Source organism: Penicillium atrosanguineum (genome assembly GCF_028827265.1).
Source record: "Penicillium atrosanguineum strain IBT 20685 chromosome Unknown utg000003l_segment0_segment0, whole genome shotgun sequence".
Taxonomy (NCBI): domain Eukaryota; kingdom Fungi; phylum Ascomycota; class Eurotiomycetes; order Eurotiales; family Aspergillaceae; genus Penicillium; species Penicillium atrosanguineum.
Window position 1 is genome coordinate 2000137 of NW_026623135.1, and position 22839 is coordinate 2022975.

The window sequence follows — 22839 nt, forward strand, 5'->3', positions numbered from 1 at the left end:
CTGTAGCATTCGACGGGAATCCCTATACGCACAGGAAAATGGAAGGAAAACGACAACGCCAGCCTCACGACGGTTGTCGTTCAGCAAGCAACAATTCCGGGTGGAAGAAAAAGGAAAATTTTTCATTTTTCATTCATCGCAATGCAGGCTCGCGAAAAGTTGATCCTGATAATAGCAGGTTGGGATCTCCATTTCTTTTGGAGTCCTCTAATAAACCCGCGCCGTCAAACCGCCATTGCAACATGAACCTAAACCCCAACACGTAAGATATCCCTTAAGCCGACTTGGCGGCGGCCTCACGACCCTTGGCAATGCGCGCAAGGATCTGCTCACGGTCCTTGTCGAGGTGGAGCTTGGTGATGACGCAGTTGGAGGGGGAGATGCCGAGGGGAACGGACTGGCCGTTGGTCTTCTCGCGAACGACACGCTCGACGTGGACGACGTACTTCAGACGGTAGACGGTGGTGATCTTGCCCTCACGGCCCTTGTTGGAGCCACGGACAATGGTGACCTCATCGTCCTTGCGGAGGGGGATGGAGCGGACCTGTTGGACAAAGGTTTGTTAATATTGTCGTTCCCATGTCATGCCTGGTTATCTGTGCGGCCTGCTTTCCCAATTCTCGAAAAAAAACCTCGAAAACCCTTTTCGGCCAGACCCAGATTGAAATCGATTCGGTAACACGTACGTTGTACTTCTCACGGAGCTCCTTGGAGAGGGAAGCGGACATGCGAACGCGGCGCTCGGAGGAGGGGGCAGAGAAGTGAGCCTTGCGGGACTTGCTCCGCGAAGAGGCGAGACCTGGATTCATCGGTCAGTATTGGTGAATTGGCGAAAGTCGGTCAAATAGCGACGGGCGAGAGTGTAGGCGTAGAGAACGCACCTTGGTTGCGAACAGTCATCTTGTCGGAGCCTCCTTGGGGTGGTCGTGAATGGGCTCAAAGTGCACGGGTTGTCGTTGGTCGGGGAGAGGAATCTTTCGTGGTGTGGTTGAATATTGCAAGAGGGTTGTGCGTCACATGATGTGCCGCTTAGGGCTTGACTTGTGATTGGTGGTTGTGGTGGACCCACTTAAACACGCGCTCCCGTCAAACACATGACACTCTCATCAGCTCTGTTGCCTCTAGATTATCACTAGGAATAGGTGTCTTCGCCTTCAATTGCCCCTATACACGAGGCTAACACTGCCCAACCAGGTAAATATACCAATCGGAGGCATATACGGATTCAATTAAGTATCTTCTCTTTCCAACCTCAACCCTCATCACAGGAACCCGCGACCGACTCTCTCTGCTTAAGCTTGATAATAATTTGGAAAATGGCAATAAGCGCGTCCGATGTCTTTCTTTGCTTTGTTCAGGATTCTCTTGGATAGGGTCACCGGCCACATAAGAGATATAGGTACAGAGCGAAAGCAAGACATCTGAAGCCGCTATTAGCCTTTCTCATCTGCTATCATTCTCAAGTCTTCGCTGACTAGTTGATATCTTCGTCCTCACAAGCCTCTTACAATCACGAAACTACTTGGCGACGGCGTTCCTAACGATTTAATTGACCAAGGAGCTCGCATCGCCGATTAGTTTCTTAATGGTAAGAGGCTCTGTCGGGAAGAACAGTCCCAGGAGAACGTGACAGTGATACCGAGTACAATTAACTTAGCACGCCTTTTTGATTTGAACGTAGTTCTTCAATCATCGATGACAACAGAGGCTAGGTCTGGGCGTCATATATTTAGTGGTAGCAGACAACCGACATTTCTCCTGTGACAAATCTTCCTGATGATCATTCTCATCATCCGTTCCACTGAATGAGCCAAACAGACCTGGCTTGCTTGGCTGGACTTGTAATACATGCATTCGAAGAATACCGTGCACTTGAAACAATTTCTTGGTCCGTAGATTAGCAGATAGATTATCGACCTTGCGTTCAGCAGGACTTCCGGGGAAGCTGGAGTCGAGGTTAAGGTGGTCTCGGCCTCTAGTTATGTATGTAGACCGGACGTATTCAAGAATCTCGAGGTCAAAGCACAAGACATGAGAAAACTTCGTGGCGACCATTAAGCTAGCGGGGCGGTGTTGAGTTAGCGATGCCCCAGGCTTCTAAAATTGGAAGCCGAAGGACCCTAGTTTCTACTTTCTTAGCGGCAAACCGGGTCATCCGATGGAGATCGAGAGGAACAGAGATTTTCGTGCACTAGTGTTTTACTGTACATAGACGATCGATATTGATATATCAAAGTTGCATCGCCTAACGTGTAAGTACCGAGGGGATACGGCAAGCCCAAGCCCACGTGCGTGTCTGGCCTCCCGTGTGTGGCTCGTGTTTTTTCTCTCTTTTTTTTTTTCGTCTCATGTAGTGGAGCTTGGCACCCGTGGGGGAAAAGTGCCGTTTAGACCAATGTTTCTTGAATGTGAACTACAGGCATGGTTAGGTGCCGGAGAAGAAAAATCAGTGCTGCCTGGGCCTGGGGAGCCGATAGACTAATCCAATGGTCTCAGGCGCCTGTGGAACAATGACCCCACACTGCAGTGAGACCTGGAAGCAACACCATGGTTCCCTTCGAACCGGTGACCATGCATCTCTGCTACTACTCTACGGACTAAACCGATGTTCGGGCTTGATCCGGAACAAAGCAGAAGCATGGGCTCTATTTTCACCGATGAAAAGTGAGCCTGCGCCCCCGTCAGGCGGATCAACAGGAGACACGGGGCCACGCTAGACTCCAATTAGAAAAAGATGGGCAACTCCCTGACCTTGCATAGCCTTTCATTGGTCCATCAAGTCCCCTCGGCCACTCACAAAAGCTTGGCCTGCGGGAGAATCGATTTCTGACTCCTCCAGACGGGGCCCTCAGCCTCACATAGCGAGGATGAGGGGGGGTATCTAGGGTCCACGGATCAATGTTCGGGCTCCGCGGGTCTGTAAGGGCCAGGAGCAGTTCCGCTCAATTCTTCCAACCAGGAAGATAAGTGATGTGCCTTGGAATTGAGTTTCATGGTCTCATCCGGCGCCATGTTTAGGTGATTGGGGAGTCCACCAAGTGATGAAAAGGCCTTCGGTTTGGCTTTCAGGGTCCGAATGGGGGCCTGCAGATGCTCGATCCAAAGTTCCCAGTAAAATCAAATTGCTGCCTGAAGCCAGAGCCAATCGGTCGCCCCTCGGCTGACCATCCCCGTTTCACATCATTTGGCCTGCCGCTAACGCCAGGCTAGCCGTGTAGCCGTATAAGAGAAATCGGCTCGCTCGGACGGTCTGACTGCCTTTGTTTCTTTTCTCTTTTCTTATTCGGCCCAAGACTCGATCATCCTGCCAGTGCAGATGCGATGGACAGCCTTGTTGATGCCCCGTGCACTATCCCTTCTTGACACATTAAAGACCCCCGTTTACACCCACAGCCACACACCTATCTAAAGCCAACGTCCCCGTCAGATCTGACTATATCTTTGCTGGCAAATTCCAGGGAGTCACTCGCGCTGAAGTAGATTTCCCCTCACTGCCAAGATGGTGGATCTTCTGTCGGGGCGTCCAAGGGACGCCGACGCAAAGCCAACACCCTCTGTCCAGTCACTTTCAAGTGGTCACTTATCTGGCAGTGAAGAGGGCAAGACCGTGATTGAATTAAAGCCATTGGCTGATGTGGAAAGTGGTCAAAAGAGAAAGAGCATCTTCTCACGGCCGTGGACTCGACGAGACCTCACAATACTCGGTACCCTGGGTATATTGGCACTGGTACTGATTGCACTGAGCATTACACTACCAATCGTTTTTGTCCACCATGAGAATGACGGAGATTCTTGGACGCCTTACAGATCCAAGCATGACAGTCCCAGCTACAAGATCGAAGAGAACAAGCCCCTCTGGGCCCTCCACGACTTCCCGGACCCTGGTCTTCTGGAGTACAATGGTACCTGGTACGCCTTTGGAACCAACCCGCACAGAAATGACCCGATGTCAATTCATATTCCCGTCGCAACATCGGCCAATTTCGTGAACTGGACGCTGCACGATGGGTGGGATGCGATGCCGACCATTGGTGACTGGGAACGAAAAGTCAATCACTGGGCTCCGGATGTAATTCAACGGGTGAGTGAATTATTCTAGTATTTGTGACGGGATATCCTCGACTAACAGAATATGCAGGATGATGGAAAGTTCGTCATGTACTACGCCGGAGAGACCAAGGACTTTGGCACTCACCACTGCATTGGAGCTGCTGTTTCTGAGGGCGAAGATCCTCTCGGACCCTATGTGCCTCTCAACAAATCAATTGCCTGCCCACACAAATACGGTGGTGCCATTGATCCATCGCCCTTTCGAGACTCGGACGGCACCCTGTACGTCGTCTACAAAGGTGACGGAAACAGCGTCGGCAGTGGTGGCTACTGCGGCAACACCAGATTACCGCGACACTCTGTCCCGATTATGCTCCAAGAGCTGAAAAGTGACGGCATCACCCCGGTCGGCAAACCGACAATTATTCTCGACATTGACAAGACAGACGGTCCCCTGGTCGAAGCCCCAGATATCATCCGTACCGACAACGGCACATACTACCTATTCTTCTCATCTCACTGCTTTACGTCTCTGGGCTATAACGTGAAATACGCCCATGCAACCTCGCTCAAGGGACCATACACTCGTGCCCCTCGACCGCTCCTGCAAACAGGTGACTTCCAATTGGAAGCACCCGGTGGCGCGACTATTTCCACCGATGGAAAGAGAATGGTTTTCCATGCAAACTGCGAAGGCTGGCGGTGTATGTATGCCTCGGCTATCGACATTCAACCTGGCAACAACACGATCGTGATGGCTTCTCTCGAACTTCAAGTTCTTGGAAACTCGACCACCCACACCGTCACCTCTATCACCAACTCCACAACAAGCTCCTAGCAAGGTGGTATCCAGGTCATTTCTCAAAACTTTTGTTTCCTATTTATTTAGCATTTGCATTACACGGCGTTTTTGAGCATTTGGTTTTTTATGAACGAGTGATACCCATATGATGGATCACGAATACAGCAAGGCATTTGATTATCGGCATTGGAAATAGATTCTGTTCATGTATGATATTGTGAAATTATGTCCGAACCTGAAACATCAAACGTCACGACTAGTATATATTTTCACAACCTTTCCTATCCAGTTGCAGTTGAAACTTTTCGACCCTTAGGAACTTTACCCATGTCAGCAGAGTCAATGCATTGTGTGATGAATGTCTAGTGCTAGTGACAAATCAATTCCAAAGACCAGCTGTTTATTAATCGCAGCCAACCTTGGAATACTCCGCGGCGAACAAGCTTCAGTGGATACCCTTCTATAGAACTGTTACCGGCCCGCGGCGAACCTTCACCAATCAACGCGAAGCCAGATGACGCCATGTTGCCATTAACGCCTGAGGCATCAAATTAGACTCTCCGCCTGCGCAATCAGGAAATATAATATGGCCCTCATCGATAGCTATTTCACCGGAGCTGCTTCTCAAACCCACGCCTTCCCAAACCAAGTCGAAATGCGTTCGCTCCAGAGTGCCGCCCGCTCTGCCTCGCGCAACTTCCGCGCTGCACAATGGCGACCCAGCGTGCCGAATTCGATGCTCGCCGGCGCAACTCGGCCGTTATCGGCGCACTCAAGACTACTGCACAGCGGACAGCCGCGAAAGTCCTCGTCGGTGACTGCGCAAACGAGTCCCAAGGATACCATTAGCTCTGCTATGTCGTTTCCTTGCCTCGACGCCCAAGAAGCCAAATCAGCATTGCTCTCGGCTCGATCGCTGCAATCGGGGCCCGAGCCTTCATACACAACCGGCCACCACGAGAAATTCCACTGTGATGACCCGCTCCTCCTTGATTGGGGTGGTGTGCTGCCCAAGTTCGATATTGCCTACGAGACTTGGGGTCAATTAAATTGCGACAAGAGCAATGCAATCCTTCTGCATACTGGTTTGTCAGCATCGAGCCATGCCCATAGCACTGCATCCAACCCGAAGCCCGGCTGGTGGGAGAAGTTCATTGGCCCCGGGTTGCCTCTCGACACAAATAAGTACTTCGTCATCTGCACTAATGTGCTTGGTGGCTGCTACGGCAGCACTGGGCCTTCATCGAAGGGCCCATCCGACGGGAAGCCATATGCGACTCGTTTCCCAATTCTCACCCTGGACGACATGGTTCGCGCCCAATTCAGGCTTTTGGATGCCTTAAACATCCAGAAATTGGCAGCTTCTGTCGGTTCCAGTATGGGCGGTATGCAAAGTCTGGCTGCGGGTACCTTGTTCCCCGAGCGTGTAGGCAAGATCGTCAGCATCAGCGGCTGCGCTCGCAGCCACCCGTACAGTATCGCGATGCGACACACCCAGCGGCAAGCCCTGATGATGGATCCCAACTGGGCGCGTGGATTCTACTACGACTCCATCCCACCGCACTCCGGTATGAAGCTGGCTCGTGAGATCGCCACAGTCACCTACCGTAGTGGGCCCGAGTGGGAAATGCGCTTCGGTCGCCAGCGCGCCGACCCCAGCAAGCAGCCGGCCCTGTGCCCAGACTTCCTCATCGAGACATACCTCGACCACGCCGGCGAGAAGTTCTGCCTCGAATACGACCCCAACAGTCTATTGTATGTCTCCAAGGCCATGGACCTCTTTGACCTGGGCCACGCCCACCAGTCCAGAGCTCGTAGCCGTCGTGCCGAGGCCGAAGCCCGCATCGCAAGCGGCGGTATTTCTCCCAGCGTCGCCGACCCCGCCTGCAGCCTGACCCTCCCCGACAAGCCATATGAGGAACAGCCCGAGGCAACAGCCAATATCCCGCCAACCGACCAGTCTGTATCATCCAACAAAGCAGACGGACCCCCAGGAGACCTCGTCACCGGCCTCGCATCCCTAAAGAACCACGAAGTGCTCGTCATGGGCGTTGCGAGTGACATCCTCTTCCCAGCATGGCAACAGCGCGAGATCGCCGAGACCCTCCGCGCAGGCGGTAACAAGACCGTCGAACACATTGAGCTCGGTGAGGACGTCTCAATGTTCGGACACGATACTTTCCTTCTCGACCTGAAGAACATCGGTGGAGCGTTGGGCCGCTTCTTGCAGTAGATGCTTGTAATGATGATTTCTTTGTATATTTCGCAGCGTGCGGACAAGATAGTGCATTAGCAGGCGTTTCATCTGATGAATGGAATATTTTATCTCCAGTACTTTCGAACAGGCTTCAATCGTAGAGACTTTGTCTTGGACCCAGATTTCTCTTGTACAGCAGCATGCCCAGTCAAGGAGCAGCAAGCTTAGCCGAAGAGCAGAGCATCGAGGCAGCTTCATTCAAGTCAGCTCCTCACAGCCGCCGGCGCAAGACAGGCCATCTTCATCATCATCTTCTCAGAATACAGCGCCAGCACTACCACACTGCGCGCCTCGAAATAGAAAATTCACTGCACAGCACTACGCTACGCTATAAACGAAATGAGAGCTGGTCAACACTACATTGCACTGAAATACAAGGGACTAGATAGACAAGAGACCTAAGTACGACTAAAAGCTAACAAGCACAAACATATAGGAAAAGATCACAAGCAACAGTGAGGCCTCTCTGGGACTCGCACGCACCAGTGCGAGCCGTTAAATGGAACCTTCAGGGTGGAAGGAAGGAATGTGAAGGTGTGGGGTAATACGGATTTCAAAGAATGGAAAGAAGTGGATGAGGTGAGTAGCTGCAAGGACCTGATGATCTTCTTAGGGATGAAGAAGAGTAAAAGCGGAGCGAAACTTTTTTTTTTTGTAGGAAGGGGGGATGATCTGAGTCTCCTTTATTCCTTTTTGTTTGTTATTGGCTTTAGGAGTTGAAGTAGTGAAACGGACGCAATAAGGAATGGGGTGTTCGTGGGTTCTCAGTATAGCTCTCCCGAAGGAAGATTGCATCGACTTCTTCGTATGACCTTGCGGTCTTCGCGACGATGTCTGCAACATTGGCTTGTTTTCATCGTTGAACGCATGGATCACTGATAATTGAGGGATGATTGAATGCCAAAATGCCTAGGCAGGGATGAAAACGTTAACACTGAAAGATTAGTCGAATGTATTTTGTTAGTTGATGTGCTCGTGTGCGGCATCAAGCACGGAAATTCCGAGTTTACCAAATACTAGTCATTTTCGGGATTAGTTAAAGGGAATATTGCATGTTGACTTGTGTAGAATAGCTCAAGCCCTCGGATTGAAAACTACTTTGTGTCACTCGTCACCGGCATGCTCGACGTCGTTACCTTGTAGGTGTACAGACGGAGCAGTAATATACTAGCCTCGGAGTGGTGCGACAGTGAATTTCGTCATTGGGTAGGCATTGGGGACATGCTCTCCCAGGGCAGCCCTATGCCATGTGGGACAAGACACTGGATTGCATGCACGAAAATATGCCGAGAGGCATGTGCTTTCGTAGAGATTGAGTGGGAGATGTGGAGTAAGAATGAATAACAAAGATTAGTAAATTTTTCTTCATGAACCTGCAGTATGTACACTGGAACCGGACGGATTGTAATGTCGAGAAGTGACCCGTAAACAATGGCACGCGACAAGCAGGAGAAGAACATATCAATCGCCAAGTCTCTTAGATCTCTGTTCATTTTCTCAGTCACCCACAGAGGTACAAGCGTCTCCTTCCACAAGCACAAGCACAGGGCCGTCAAGGGATGAAGTCCGTTGCCCAGCCCAGGGATCCGGGTGTGTCGTGAGAAGCTCATGGAAGTGATGAATATCGTCATCGAGACTGGGAAAACGTGAAGTTCTCTCAGAACTGCACGATTGTTAGCAATTGGACAACAAAATCCCGATCTGCAACCAAAAACGTACCTGCTGCACGAAGCGCGGTGAATCAAGAACGGCGTGTCGTCGGAATTGGCGTCTGGCCGCGGCCTCTCACGTGATAGCACCGTGGTTCCACTGATGAGCGCATGGGCTTGCAGAAGCGCATTCCTGGCTTATAAGAGGCCCGACGCCCAAGCTGGTGATGGTAAGCGATTCCTGTCTTTTGAAGATGGCACCCCCTGGTACCAGGTGGTGGCAGGCTACCAACGAAGCCGACCTCGATTACGGATTCGATTCTGACGATCTTGATAGATTCGCCGAACCTGACCGCACTCCCCGCTTGACTACACGAGATCCACGAGATACGAGAAACCGAGACATAGAACGCCGCGATCCCAAGACAGACGAACGAGGTGTTATCGGGAATATGTCGTCTTGGCTTCAGCGCCAGGCTGGTGCGCAAAGCTCTCAGCTTGCGACGACTGCGGTTTTGTCCGGCGCTGCTGTTGCGGGTGCAATTTTTGGATACCAGGCTTATCAACGGAAGGAGGCTGTTAATAACCTGAAGTCTTCGATCCCTGATCTTGACGAGCAGCATCATGCGGAGAAGGTGAGTCTGCTGTGCCTTTCAGTGCAAAGGACTGGAAGCAAGGCTAACAAAGGGTTGAAGCTCACAACATTTGGTGTCGCCGATACTGCAATTCCCATGAGCAAGGAAGATGAGCGTAGTGCCATGCTGGCTCGCCGTGCGCAACAAGGAGATTACGATGACGGTAGGGAAGCTCAAATTCCATATTGGGAAACTAGCTAATGAATGGCTAAACTACAGACCTGATCCTCGAACAACTTGCTCGCAACCGCGTGTTTCTCAAAGACGAAGGCCTCGCGAAGCTCCGATCCTCCTTCATCGTGGTCGTCGGATGTGGTGGTGTCGGGTCGCATGCAGCCGCCGCGCTGGCTCGGTCTGGTGTAGCCAAGATCCGACTGATTGATTTCGACCAAGTCACACTCTCCTCGCTCAACCGTCATGCGCTGGCCACATTAGCAGACGTTGGAACACCAAAGGTGCACTGTATTCGCAGACGGTTGGAGCAGATTGCGCCGTGGGTGATGTTTGATTGTCGGAACGAGCTGTTTGGCAAGGAGGCTGCGGATGACCTGCTTGGACCTTGGACCCTGACTCACGAGGGCGAGGGCCGTCGGCCGGACTACGTACTCGACTGCATTGACAACATCACCTCTAAGGTAGATCTTTTGCACTACTGCCACAAGAACTCATTGCCAGTAATCTCGTCTATGGGTGCTGGCTGCAAGTCGGACCCTACTCGTGTTGTCGTGGGTGACATCTCTCTCAGCACTGACGATCCCCTCTCACGCAGCACACGTCGCCGGTTGAAGGCGCTCGGTGTTAGCTCTGGCATTGCGGCAGTCTTCTCCACTGAAAAGCCTGGCCCGGGCAAAGCAAGCTTGCTTCCTCTCCCAGAGGAAGAGTTCGCCAAGGGCCAGGTCGGCGAACTGGGCGTCCTCCCCGACTTCCGAGTCCGCATTCTCCCTGTGCTGGGAACTATGCCCGCTGTGTTCGGCTACACCGTGGCCAATCATGTTATCTGCAGTGTGTCTGGATACCCCATTGAGTATAACATGGGTGGAAAGGGTCGCGACAAGATGTACGACGCTACTTCCGCATTCCTGCAAGGCTTCATGGAAAAAATGGCTCGCCAGACTGAGGGACAGGACTCCACTGGCCTGCGTCTCCCTATCAGCAAGGACGATATCCAATTCTTGATGGAGGAGGTGTGGCGCGGCAAGAGTGCTATCACCGGCTTGTCAAACCGGCTTGTTCTGATTCCCTGGGAAACGCCAGCCCGGGGCTTCAGCATGGATCTGACATATGAAAAGGATGGCCAGAAGTATATGCCGATTGATCTGAAGGACTTGGTGTGCATGACCAAGGATGAAGCCACTCGACACGAGCGCGAGGTTCTTCGTGAAGGCAAAAGAGTGGAGGAAGTATACGATGAGATCGTGCTCCAGCGGGTTAGTTTGCGCAGGAAGGAGGTTGAGGAGTATGAGAAGTACCGGTAAACCATGAATCCATAGAAATGTGCCAATTCTCGTTCAAGCCTCAGCTTTATCATCTAGATCTCGTATTCGTTCAATTGACCTGGTAAATGCGTCGATCAGCGGCGATCCCAAATAAAAAGAAGCGGGTCCGGGGGAAAGATAACACAGCCGCGCCAACACTCTATCCGCCAAGAACTAACTCAGTGTCTCGCCTCCCTTCCTCCTAACCAACTCCTTCAACCGAATCCGACCATGGCTCCCCACGGCTCGGACCTCGAATACGATGACCCAGACTACTACCATGCAAGCGCAGCCCCCGGGCGCTTTGAACGCCTCTCACGCCCTCTAATCGACTCCGTTCGGAACGGCTGGCAGTCGCATTCCAACCCCGCCTACCGCTCCCTCTCCTCTTCCCCGGATACCAAAAATCCGGGATTAATGGACATAGCCATATCAGTCGTCTCCGCGCCGCGATTCCGCCGATATGTCCTCGTCTACCTTACGCTGTTTACACTAGGCTGGGCTGGCTGGGCGTTCGTGTTGTCTCCGACACTTCAAGACCGTGAGAATCTGGCGCAATCGCTAGATCCTCTGAAGATGGATACGGGCGGGTGGTTTGGGACAAACTCCGTGCCGACCTTTGCCGATCTGATTCAGATTGGGACCTTGGATCCTGCGCTGGTGCCCCGTGCCGAGGCCGTGGCGGAAGGCTCGAGGAGTGAGAAGCGATTGATTATGATTGGTGATGTGCATGGATGCAAGAAAGAGCGTACGTATTTCTGGAATTGGTTGATTGGTCGAGAATGTTAGCTGACGGTGAAATTACAGTGGAGAAACTTCTCGAGAAAGTCAAGTTCTCTCGCGAAGACGGCGACCATCTTATATTTACTGGCGATCTTATCAACAAGGGTCCCGACAGCGGCGGCGTTGTGGATTTGGCGCGAGAAATCGGGGCTTCGAGTGTCCGTGGCAATCACGAGGACCGGATCCTTCTTCAGCGGGAGGATATCGAGACGACTAACAAGACGGCGGTCATTGAGAGCAAGGACGATGCTGATTTCTTCTCGGCGAAAGAGCTTGCTGAGCGTTCTCTGGCTCGTTCTTTCAACAAGGGGCAGATTGATTGGTTGAACTCGTGGCCAATCATTCTGAATGTCGGTCAAGTGCCCAAAATGGGCCAGGTGGTCGTGGTTCATGGAGGTCTGGTCCCAGGTGTGGACCTCGAGAAGCAAGACCCCTCTACTGTGATGACCATGCGGAGTATTGACAAGACCACGCATGTGCCGAGCTCGGATGGCAGTGGAGTGAAGTGGGATAAGGTAAAATTCTCACCACACCAAGACTCTATTATTTGCATCCAATATTAATCCTCTACAGATGTTTGACAAGCACCAACAAATGATCTCCTCGAGTCTCCAGTCATCATCCGAAGATCCCCGTTCTCAAACAACGACAGTTATTTACGGCCACTACGCCAAAGCAGGCCTCAATATCCGTGAATACACAAAGGGCCTTGACTCTGGATGCGTCAAGGGTGGCAAGCTCACCGCAATGGTCATTGAGGATGGCGGCAAGCAGAGTATCGAGCAAGTGCGCTGCAAAAACTATCTCAAGTGAGCTCGTTTTTAGCATTTTAGCATTTTAGCATCTTAGCTTCATACTTGCATCTGGCGGTTTCCGCCGCCTGGAGTTGGTCTGCGGGTTTCTTCTTGTAACTTAAGGGTCTTGTTACTTTCAGCGTGTATATATTATGCGGCCTGTGTCCTATTCCAAGGCTTTTGTTTCGGTTTTCGGGATTCAAAATCGATTCCTTTCACGGAGGAGATCTTTTCTAAAGTTGATCTAGCACTTTGGTGGCATTGAAAGACAGTATCCTAGAATGCAAGCAGTACATACCAGCAAGTAGCAACATTTATAAGTAAATAAATCATATCTGACTACCCATATGCGATAGAAGCTTCATGAACAGTTAATTACTCGACAGCTTCCTCATACACCGCTGGCTCCCCAGATTCTCCAGATTGCCCAGCTTCTTCACCTTCAACTTCCTCGGCCACTTCATTCGTATCCCTCCCATCACGATATCTAGGAAGACACCTCCGAGCACCCTTGATCTTCCCACAGATCCCCGAACAACACTGCTCATTCCATTTACAAAAAGCCAAATGTCTGCCACAAGGTCTATGCCAGTTGATCATGCAGTTGGTGGAGAACTTGCCACAAGGATGGCAGTAAGTACAGTAAGTTGGGGCAAGGCAGTCAGTGTTGTCATTGCAGCCCCAAATGCAGGTCCCGTAAGGCATTTGTAGCCGTAGGCGCAGTTGTTGCTTGTGATGCAGGCGTCCGGATATGGGGTTGCTGTTCAGCGCGAGACGTGGATGTTGGTTTCATTGAGGTTGGGTGGGGTTGGAGATGCAGTTGCGAGTAGGGTGACGAAGAGGACGTTGGCCATTGTGCAGAAGGCCTGATGGCTATACATTTTGTTTTAAAAGAAGGATATTTGGAAAGTACTTGAGAAATCGATGTGAGAAGTTTGATTAGACAGGAGAGGCGAAGAGTGATGAGAGTTGTAAGGAGGATATCTGAGTTAGTTGGTCTGGTAGACTAGCCCTCGACCGGCCAAAGTATTTGACGTTTTACTTAATTCCTCAATACATTTCATTTGGCGAGACGAACAATCTTCCGAGTCCCGTTCAGGTTTGGTAGTTCTCTAGATCTGGCATCGCGCCCCGAAGTGGAAGCGGGTATAGTGCGGCTCTTGGTCTACATAACACCCGCCCCATACTCTCCTACCTTCGTGGTTGATCGTAGATCTCAAAATATCTTGCTCCATCCGTTTCTAACATATAATAGACAAGATGAAGCTAGCATCTTCCGGTATGTAACATCTCAACCCACTTCAATAATCTAACTAACCATCTCCAGTCCCTGCCATATCCATCTTCCTCCTTCTAACCACCGCGAAAAATACAACCGTTCCGAAAGAGACTCCAACAGCAGCAATTAATCTAGCCTCGTTCCATAGTACCATCGGAGCCAGGGACTTATCCTCCGACGTATCCCTCGATCCCTCTGAGCCATCTGAACGATCCAACCCATCCGACCCATCTCTCGATGTCCGCCCCCCAAAGAAGCCCAAGAAGGAAAAAGAACCAGAAACTTGCTCAAGAAACTCAGAGTGCTTCTGGAACCACATATGCATTGACGGCGTATGCGTCGTAGGTTGTCAGGACCCCAAAGACTGCAAGCCTCCCCAGAAATGCTTCGAGGGTTATTGTCACTGGAAAGCCTTCAAGAAGCACGGCCGTTGGCGAAAATGTCAGGCAAATAGGCAAAATTGTCTCAGAAATTATCACTGTTGTTATCATCGGTGTGTACTTCCAAGGTCTCTCAACACCAACACGGGGATTTTTGGGTACTGTTACAAGGTTCCCAGGGGAGCGGATGGGGCGCCGGGGGACGAATGGGGTGATATTGGACCGGATTCTGGGGATATGGAGGAGCTTGTTGATAGTGGGGATACGACGACCACGCCGGCGAGTTTGGAGAGACGGGAGTTGGTTGTGGAGGCCAGGGAGTTTGATTTGGAAATTGGCGAGAATCCGGACGAGGATGGTCTAGATTCTGAGCTTATTGAGAAGGGGAAGACTGCTTATTGGGGAAATTACTGATTTTATATACACGTCTTGCTATTTGCGCTTCGAATGTCGTGATTTGCTGTTTGAGGGAGATGCTACTGTCCTAAATTTTCTTGATTGTGTGGCTGGATGCCTCACCGTCAAACCTATAAAAGCGTCATAAAATTGTGTCTAAACCTTCATTCAAGAAGGATTGACATGCTCGGATATGAGATTCTAACGCCGAAGAGCACAGGTGTCTAACCTGAAGCCAAGATGCAGTCCAAGTTCTAGTCAAACAGGATAAAATAAATTCCCATCGGTAGCCCAAGTAGCCGCCTCAGTGAAATCCTCATACCAAACACCACCCAATGTATTGACATGCACATATCCAAAGCGGAAGTACTCGATCTCCTTTGCGAATCTGCGACCCCAAGAAAAGTCACCCACATGACCGCTGTCTTTGGGCTTGAAGCTTTGGAAGCGCTGGACGTCGTTGACCAACACACTGATACCATCCACATGCGGTGGGAGATCTTGGAACGAGAATGTGAGGTGATCCTGGTCAATTATGGTGGGTGGGTTGATTGGTGGGGGGACAGTGCCTAATTTGCCGCCGTCTAGAAGAGCTGCTGGTGTTTGAAGGATGGAGTCGAATCCCCAGCGCGCGATACCGTTGATGAATAGGCCGACGAGGATACCCTGGAATAAGAGGCTGGGTCTCGTTTGCAGTGTTGTTCCGGGTAGGAATAGAAGAGCGAGAATGTAGTGGTGGATGCGGAGGTTCATGTGTGGCACGGCGACGAGTATGAGAATGATGAGGGCCATCAGACCGTATAGACTCAGCATTGGGAAGAAGCGGCCTTCGCGGCGGAAACAATGTGCCTGGACGAAGAAGATCACAATGAGAGAGCCCACGATAGCGAGAAATGCCGTGAATCCTCCTGGCTGCTGCTTGATATCGTGGGGAGTGAGGCGCGAGATGGGGATACGATCGAACGTATCTGTATTCAAGGCGCCGACCCAGCAGCCGCCTAGCCACAAAATGGTCTTGTCGAGGTGCGCTGTCAAGTCACGGAGCGTGTGTTTTACGCAGAAATAATACATGGCGAAACCGACAAATGCGCCCGGGAAGAACCGACCAAGACCAATTGAGACCAGGTCGTAGTAGCCTGAAGTGGGTGGGTCTGATGCCATGGCGACTTGGAACCACACTATGAAGTAGATCACGGTGTAGAAGGCCGGCGCAGAAGTCACGAACATGGACAAGATGGCCGTGTAAGCGACAGTAAAGGCGAATAGTGTCCATCGGATGTCGGAGCATTGCACCAGCTTCGCATCGTGAGACCCCGAGGACGAGGCCTGGCGAGTTAAGAGGAATGACATGGGGAAATGCGACATGAACTCGATGCTCTCGATGCCATTCTGCTCATGGGACTCGAACTTGTCCGTCTCGCCTCTGCGGTGCAAAATCCCACATCCTCCCTTTGCGTCGCTGATCATCCCTGCATGCAGGGCCGATGCGCAGATGGAGGAGTCGCCCCGATAAATGCCACTATTGCGACCGTCTCGCCGGAAACCACCAGGCTTGCCACCAATGACCAGCGATCTATAATTATACTCATAGGCACCGACATTGTACGGCTCTAGAAGAATGGCTGCAGCACAGCCAGACGGACAACGAAACGCGAACGATTTATCATCAAAGGGCATACAAAGCTCCCCGTTCATACCGCAGTCCGTGCCATTAGCCCTGAAAGGTTATTAGTTCTCAAACAATTAAAGGGCAGTCAACTTTCAAAGTATGCAAACGTACCACAAGCGATGGTGACATGACAGCTTGACGGGCTGACCATAGCCCAGAACTTCCTGCTCCGCCACAGACGCCTTCAGCGAAGAAAAGAACACAGCAACCCACAATACCACCGCAAACAACAAAGCAGCTATCTTCATAATCCGCTTCGGAGCCCAGTGATCAACCAGGCGCGCCGGCGCAGCCTGCCACTTAGGGAACCAGGGGTTAATGCGATAGACATGCGGCGGCACGGGTCCACGGCACCACGCGACGAAGCCCTGGAACGTGCAGGAAAACGGCGGATCACGACCAAGCTCCCGGTCAACGTGAAACTCGTCATAATCTTCATCGTCGAATTCAAATTCATCAGGGTGCCCTGGGAGCAGAGGCACACTGCCTCCTAGTTCGACGTCGAGCGGGTCTTTCAACAGGTCGCGCTCAGGTTCGGCGTCTCTATACCGCGTCCCCAGATCCTCGAGTGCATACGAGTCGTCGCTGCGATTCCCTGGCGACGACGAGCGGCTAGCATCTTCGCCTGCCGATTGTGAGTGCATCCTAGGTGATCTTTGTAGGTTCCATCGTCAAGGAGGACTGGAATTCCACCCTGTCTGGGCTTTCGCTGGCCCCCCCCAGGGTCCACATGCCCGAGAGTCATTCTTAGTCATCTTCCAGAATGATGCCAATGGAATGGGGTTTCAGATCGAGTATCATGTTGATTTCTTGCTTCCAAGGGTCTCTTGGCGATGTTTCTGAACCTCTAATGACTCTGTGTGAGAGGCCCGACCAGGTTGGTGGATACTTTCCCGCCCCTGTAAACTCTGTCAACAAAAAGTACAGGAAGGAGAACCATGATGTAAATTATTTCATTGCGAACGCGAACGAGTGACTATCATTAAATATCAAAAGCATCATACGTCCACCAAGGGTATCAACGTAAGTCGTAATTCGTATGCCCCATTGCCATGAGGAGAATGCGACGAGAAGTCAAAATATATCATGAAACGACCGACATTCACAGAAAGTTCCAGGCGATGCAGATCTCACCAAGCGAGCCATGCTCAAAAGCCAACCTATGCAAGGAATGCGATTGGAGCAGAATAATGACTGCTGTCGGGTCCTGCAAATCGATCGCCTATTTAGGCAGCGGAGTCGACAGCGGCGCGCTTGCGGCCCCAACGACCACTAACAGACAAATTAGCATCGAGAAACTCAAGAAATATGTAAATAGAGGCTTACGATGACTGAGTAGCTTCTCCACGCTTGCGGAACGTAAACCAGATACCAACGAGAGCGGAGACCAGCCAGACGATAGCAGACAAGAAGCTGAAAGCCTCAGCAGCCTTCCAGCGCGCACAGACAGAGTCACCGCGGAAGTGCCAGGACCAGATACTGCCGCAGGGCAATTGACGAATAGCGTCCACGAGAATACCAAAGGCAGCGAACCAGCCGAAGGAGATGAGAATGTCCACTAGATGACCGTGTTAGTATATGATAGACGACATGGGCGTTCCAAGGTTGCGACGTACGAGGCCAAGAGAAGAAACCGGAAGAGAATGGGATCAACCAGATTAGAGCCAGCAATATAGACAAGCCTGCAATGACCTCGGTGTAGATCCAGCGAGCCTGGGGCCAGGGGTCGATCTCACTGAAGGAGGCAAGGTAGTGGCCGATGATACCAGCGACGACCTATCACGGAATTAGAGTTAGAAAATCCACATTGTTTATCTTATAGACGATGTACGTACCGCAGCAAAAGCGATTTCCGCAATGCGCAGAGGAATAGATACAAGGCGCGAGATGACAGGCATGGTGAAGATCGGCACTCAAGCTCAATAAGTATGCGAGTATAGTAATAGCCGCCAAAATCTACCCGTATAGGTCAGAAGTATGGAAAATAATAGGGAAGAACCAAAAAGAAAAAGCCATCCGGGGAAAGAACGAGGTATATAAAAGGTCACCAGGCCCGTCGCACAGGGCATATTCCATGATCCGAATCAACGAGGGCTCACCCGCGTCAGAAGCAAGGGCCAGCCAACTACCCCCAAAAAAAAAGGATCTAAAACTAACCCAAACCCAAACATCACTAACTTCACTAGCAAAAAATAGAAATAAATTAAAAAAAAATAAAAACAGGTACCAAGACCCGCAGCCCATATCGTCACAGCACAATGTCGTCAGATCCTGCCCGAAAGTTGCTAGGAGCTCGAGGACGTGATGCATCATTGGGTAGCGTACAGGATGCCCAATGGTGATGTCGATCCCTTTCTGCATCTTTCTAATTTTATTTTTAATTTCTTGTATAGGCTCTCTCCGTGGCTGTACGTGGCTGACCTGGCCAGCTCTACCCGGAGCAAGGAGCTCATGGCCTGTCAGAATCCCCGACACCGCGAGCTGGGCCGGGGTTGGCCAGCGATCCCGCGTGTATAGGGGCTATCCCTGTTTTTGCGGTGTGTTGGCGAGTTCGGTGGCTGGGCGATGGACGAGAGAGATTGGTGCCTAGTGGTCACATTAGAACCAATTAATGGGGAGACATAGTTTAATGTCCCGTGGACGTTGCTGATCGAGCGTGTCTCCACTTGATCCAGGCAGATCATTGCAGCCTATCCAGGGCGGCACTGCCTCGAGGTGCTGCGCATGGTTCACGCGGTGCTTAGACATGTGTTGAGATGCGTATGTCTAGGGTATGTCTAACTGCTGCAAGTGCAAGTGCAAGTGCAAGTGCAAGTGCAAGTGCAAGTCTCAATGGGAAACGGCGGAATCGTATGGTTGAGCAAAGGCGGCGCCCTTGCCTGTGATCCACTCAGCCCTATGACGTGGGGGCGCCCAAGGGTGTTGCATGATGAACTAGGGTACTAGGGTACTAGGGTAGGGTGCAAGTGTACAAGTGTACAGCCGAGGTGATTCGAGCATATACTTTGGTCGTCAATTCCCTCATTGTATCTGCATGCCAAAACCTTGCAACATGCACAATGGAACCTACAGAAGCGATCCCCTCTACTAATGAACCGTGGATTCTCGAGAACCTTAGCGCGTCGATTGTTCCTGGTTCCTGATGATAAAGAATAATTACAGTGTTTTGCCGAGCTCGTTCTCGTGGGTAGCAGTAAACAGATCACACCAGCCTCCCACAACGCCAACAGGGGGTATTAGACAGCTCCAAAAAGAAGTACACAATCACACACACACACACACACACAATCAAACACCCGCCACACAGAGTGAACAATAGTCTCAGACATGCTTGGAATCGTCCTTTAGGAACCAAGCCATTACATCCTGCCAGACCGCCTTTCCGTTAGTCTCGATGACATCTCCGTGGCAAGGAATAATCCGATCAAAGTCCCACCCAGCGATGCGCTTCGCAGACGCAGTAAACTCCGAGCGATTTTGCTGCGAGAGAATGTGCCAGGCAAAGCGTCGTTGGCCAGTAGAAGGAACACTAGTCCGCAGCATGGGCAGTACCAGATTAGTAAGGCAGTTCACAGGGTTGGCATCAGGAGTCTTGGAGTACTGCTCAGTCGCAGGCAAATTGAAGAGCATGTCGGCCTCGATGACCGTGCGCGAAGGGCGGTGCAAAAAGACCAGCTCGCGGGACGCGTGCCCGTGCACATACTCCGACTCAAACTCAGCATCGAACTCCTCGGAGATAGCGTTTGGTGAATCCTTCCTAAAAACGTGCGAGAACGGCTCCTCGCCCTTGAACTCAGCCGTCTTGTTTCGCTTCTCCCACAACCCTTCGGGAGCCAGGATCTCCGCCTGCGGATAGGCCTTCTTCCAGGTTGAGATATGCAAATGGTGCTCGAGGTCCAGAGCAGCGATGTACTTGACGTTGCCGCCGAGGGATTCAACCCGCTCGCGGACTTCCGGGGTGAGGCTCACGGGTGAGAAAACGGCGAGGGCGCCCGTGGAGAGCTTGACTATTTCACGCAAGGAGGGTTAGCTCGGGTCCTCAAATGTCTTCAGCCGGGTGCAATGGCCGGTGGAATGCGCGAGCTCAGATCTGTAAGGGCGTGCTCACCAAGTGTGCCTCGACCGCCGAAGCGCCAGACTCCGAACCGCGCGAATGGCAGGCTCATAGTGATGATCGCGGGCGTCACTGCGCGGATGACCATCAGGTCGGATGGGTTGGACGGGAAGAGCTGCGGCATGGTGTCTTTTGTTTCTGTGTGACTTTCGCTCCCTGGCGTTGAATGTCTCAGTTGCCAACAGCTGTTTCGAGCTAGATGGATAAGAGCTCAAGGAGAGTAAGACTGTGGGTGAATCAAAATGCAGGTGATGAAGAGAAGTAGCGTTGCAGGGGAAAATTCGAGCAAGTTTTCTTGACGTATAGAGCAGGCGCGATCCAGACTCTAAAAGATGACGTGATGATCGAATGCTCGTGAATAGCTGGAAGGTGCGAGCTTATCGATCGTAAAGGCCTCGGCCCGGACTCCGCTCTCTCCGCTCTCTATGGATCCTTCAAGTCCGGCTTCAAATGAAGTCGTAGCTCCGTCTGTTTATATAATTATGAATATGAATATGAACAAAATATCCTTATTTTGATTGTTCTGCTAAATATGGCCTAGTGGGTATCATCAAATCCAAACAGAAACGCCGATTTCCCGTGGTCGCATCGTGTCAAGAACCATCTAGCCATGCCATCCTCGCCCAGTCTCCTCTTCTTGTTCCTCGCGGTGAGGGATAATCGGGTCTTTAATTTCGAACACATCGATTAGCTCTCTCCAGATATCAAAGTCCAAGCTGAACACGGCCTGGTGCTTCTGGATCTTCCTCTTCTGGGCCTCACTAGGCGCATATGGCGTGGATGGAACTATTCACGAGATTAGTATATCTTGCACAAGGTAACGGCATTTCAAGCCACTCACTGAGATATGGAATGCCACGACTGTCCATCTGGACAGCAACAGTCCCGTCGCGAACCAAGAAGCTAACATAGAACAGGTTCTCGATACTCTGTCCGAACGAGTGCGGATCGATGCAAAAGCGGAATAGATTCATGCCAGCGCTCTCAGAAATACCATGCTCATCCATAACCTTTTGAATCATTTCCTCGCTAGGTTCCTCGACCGCCGTCAGCTCCTCGTTGACCTTTTGGGTAGCCGCCTCTGAAGACTCGTAAAGCAATTTGTTGACCTTCTGACACGTCTCAGTAAGGTTAGCGTTCTCCTGCTCCCCCAGATCTTCCTGTTCAAGTTCCTGTGGTCGAACCGCCTGTGTTGCGTCGAAACGCTCGACCCTGGCCCGCTGGGTCATCTGCCGCGTGCGCTTTTGCACTGACAAAGGCCCGAGTAGCCATCCAGATACCGAGGGTCTCGCATTATGGGGAAGACAAGCTGCCCGACCAAGCCAGTCCCAGTTAAATGCATCGCCCGCAGTGCCATCCTCGTCGTCGCTATCGGCTTCTCTCTGGCTTCGGTGGTGACGTCGTTGGTTCTGGGTGTTGCTGGGTATGGTCTCCGAGCTGTCTGGTCCAGCGCGCATGAAATTGCAGCACCTGGTGATGAACTCATCCACGTCGATACCAGCGCTACTATCCCCAGTCTGCGAGACTTTCTTATTCGTGAGATCGGCGGCGTTGACGAGAAGGCGCGAATCGAGGGTGGCGTCGGCTGTCTGTTTCACATTCTGGTAAAGAAGGTTCGCTTTCTCCACTGTTTCGTAGATACCATTGTTTCCTGCCTGCAGGAACTCGGCTCGCGAGTCTGTTGTGGGATGTGTTAAATCGCGTTCACTTTCACTTCGCGACTGCACAATGAATGAGAAAACATACCATTAAAATCACCGGTCAAATCTCTGTATTTTTTGCGTGTTTGTCTCCGTTCCTCCTCATTCTGGTCAGGATCGTACCATCTCTTGCTATCGTTCCGCTGCGTCGATGGTGGGGCTTGCGACTGCATATTGGACGTGCGGTCGGTCAAACGCCGGCGCTTCGCAGGTTGATTCGAGGATGCCATCCGAGCGTTATGTCTTTTGTTGGCACTTCGAGGATTCTCTTTGTCGGAATCGGATGCTGCAGGAGGACTGGAGCTGAGCGCAGTTGCTTCAGTCAACTGAGAAAGAGAGACACGCTCCATGCTCGACGCTTGTTTTAGCGCGCGTGCAGGACGGATGCAAGTTGAAACAAAGAGAGGTCAGACAGATGGGTAGTGTGGAGCTTGAAACAGTCCCCTGTCGAGCTGAAATTATCACACACCGTACTTTGGGGACCCAAAAGAAATGCATTCGCAAATTCGCTATCAGGCGCGTACGATCGCGTAACATCACGTGATCGTGTCGGTGGGGCCATTGATGGGTCATGATTTGACAGTTCCACTACAATCACACTGCGTTTGTGATCTATTATTATTTGGATTTAGTCTGCTTCCTGCGTGATTCGGACGTTTGATCACTAGCTCGTGTCCTTATCCTCAGCCCAAGGCTAAGAGTACATACCATCAGATCAAATATTTAGTGCTGGTATAGCTCTAACAATCGACCAGGTCCTTCCAAAGGATGATAACTTGTATACTTTTGCACACCTTGTTCTTAATTGACCCACAGTACTTGAAATCCGGCTTACTAAATAATATTTCCCAAACGA

At 51.3% G+C, this 22839-nt stretch overlaps 9 protein-coding genes across 9 annotated transcripts; 4 read left to right on the forward strand and 5 right to left on the reverse strand.

The window, feature by feature from the left end:
• Positions 1 to 274: 274 nt before the first annotated feature.
• On the reverse strand, positions 275 to 900 carry N7443_004173 (60S ribosomal protein uL24; the record flags this gene model as incomplete). Its single annotated transcript, XM_056884229.1, has 3 exons — positions 275 to 544; positions 687 to 799; positions 882 to 900. 3 exons carry the CDS (start codon positions 898 to 900, stop codon positions 275 to 277), a joined length of 402 nt encoding a protein of 133 aa, XP_056742507.1.
• A 2599-nt stretch (positions 901 to 3499) lies between these two features.
• N7443_004174 (glycoside hydrolase family 43 protein) lies at positions 3500 to 4888 on the forward strand (the record flags this gene model as incomplete). The annotated part of the gene is made up of 2 exons (XM_056884230.1): positions 3500 to 4081; positions 4139 to 4888. 2 exons carry the CDS (start codon positions 3500 to 3502, stop codon positions 4886 to 4888), a joined length of 1332 nt encoding a protein of 443 aa, XP_056742508.1.
• Positions 4889 to 5507: 619 nt separating this feature from the next.
• Positions 5508 to 7085, forward strand: N7443_004175 (homoserine O-acetyltransferase family protein; the record flags this gene model as incomplete). Its single annotated transcript, XM_056884231.1, has 1 exon — positions 5508 to 7085. One exon carries the CDS (start codon positions 5508 to 5510, stop codon positions 7083 to 7085), a length of 1578 nt encoding a protein of 525 aa, XP_056742509.1.
• A 1927-nt stretch (positions 7086 to 9012) lies between these two features.
• N7443_004176 (uncharacterized protein) lies at positions 9013 to 12464 on the forward strand (the record flags this gene model as incomplete). Its single annotated transcript, XM_056884232.1, has 6 exons — positions 9013 to 9393; positions 9454 to 9556; positions 9613 to 10824; positions 11140 to 11616; positions 11676 to 12166; positions 12225 to 12464. 6 exons carry the CDS (start codon positions 9013 to 9015, stop codon positions 12462 to 12464), a joined length of 2904 nt encoding a protein of 967 aa, XP_056742510.1.
• Positions 12465 to 13705: 1241 nt separating this feature from the next.
• On the forward strand, positions 13706 to 14518 carry N7443_004177 (AMP-dependent synthetase/ligase; the record flags this gene model as incomplete). Its single annotated transcript, XM_056884233.1, has 4 exons — positions 13706 to 13724; positions 13773 to 14065; positions 14136 to 14221; positions 14284 to 14518. 4 exons carry the CDS (start codon positions 13706 to 13708, stop codon positions 14516 to 14518), a joined length of 633 nt encoding a protein of 210 aa, XP_056742511.1.
• Positions 14519 to 14758: 240 nt separating this feature from the next.
• Positions 14759 to 16813, reverse strand: N7443_004178 (uncharacterized protein; the record flags this gene model as incomplete). Its single annotated transcript, XM_056884234.1, has 2 exons — positions 14759 to 16217; positions 16281 to 16813. 2 exons carry the CDS (start codon positions 16811 to 16813, stop codon positions 14759 to 14761), a joined length of 1992 nt encoding a protein of 663 aa, XP_056742512.1.
• A 582-nt stretch (positions 16814 to 17395) lies between these two features.
• Positions 17396 to 18067, reverse strand: N7443_004179 (MARVEL domain-containing protein; the record flags this gene model as incomplete). The annotated part of the gene is made up of 4 exons (XM_056884235.1): positions 17396 to 17441; positions 17496 to 17727; positions 17786 to 17945; positions 18005 to 18067. The coding sequence occupies 4 exons, from the start codon at positions 18065 to 18067 to the stop codon at positions 17396 to 17398; spliced, it is 501 nt and encodes a 166-aa protein (XP_056742513.1).
• Positions 18068 to 19490: 1423 nt separating this feature from the next.
• N7443_004180 (uncharacterized protein) lies at positions 19491 to 20407 on the reverse strand (the record flags this gene model as incomplete). Its single annotated transcript, XM_056884236.1, has 2 exons — positions 19491 to 20176; positions 20278 to 20407. 2 exons carry the CDS (start codon positions 20405 to 20407, stop codon positions 19491 to 19493), a joined length of 816 nt encoding a protein of 271 aa, XP_056742514.1.
• Positions 20408 to 20887: 480 nt separating this feature from the next.
• On the reverse strand, positions 20888 to 22333 carry N7443_004181 (uncharacterized protein; the record flags this gene model as incomplete). Its single annotated transcript, XM_056884237.1, has 3 exons — positions 20888 to 21069; positions 21125 to 21961; positions 22030 to 22333. 3 exons carry the CDS (start codon positions 22331 to 22333, stop codon positions 20888 to 20890), a joined length of 1323 nt encoding a protein of 440 aa, XP_056742515.1.
• Between the last annotated feature and the right edge of the window lie 506 nt (positions 22334 to 22839).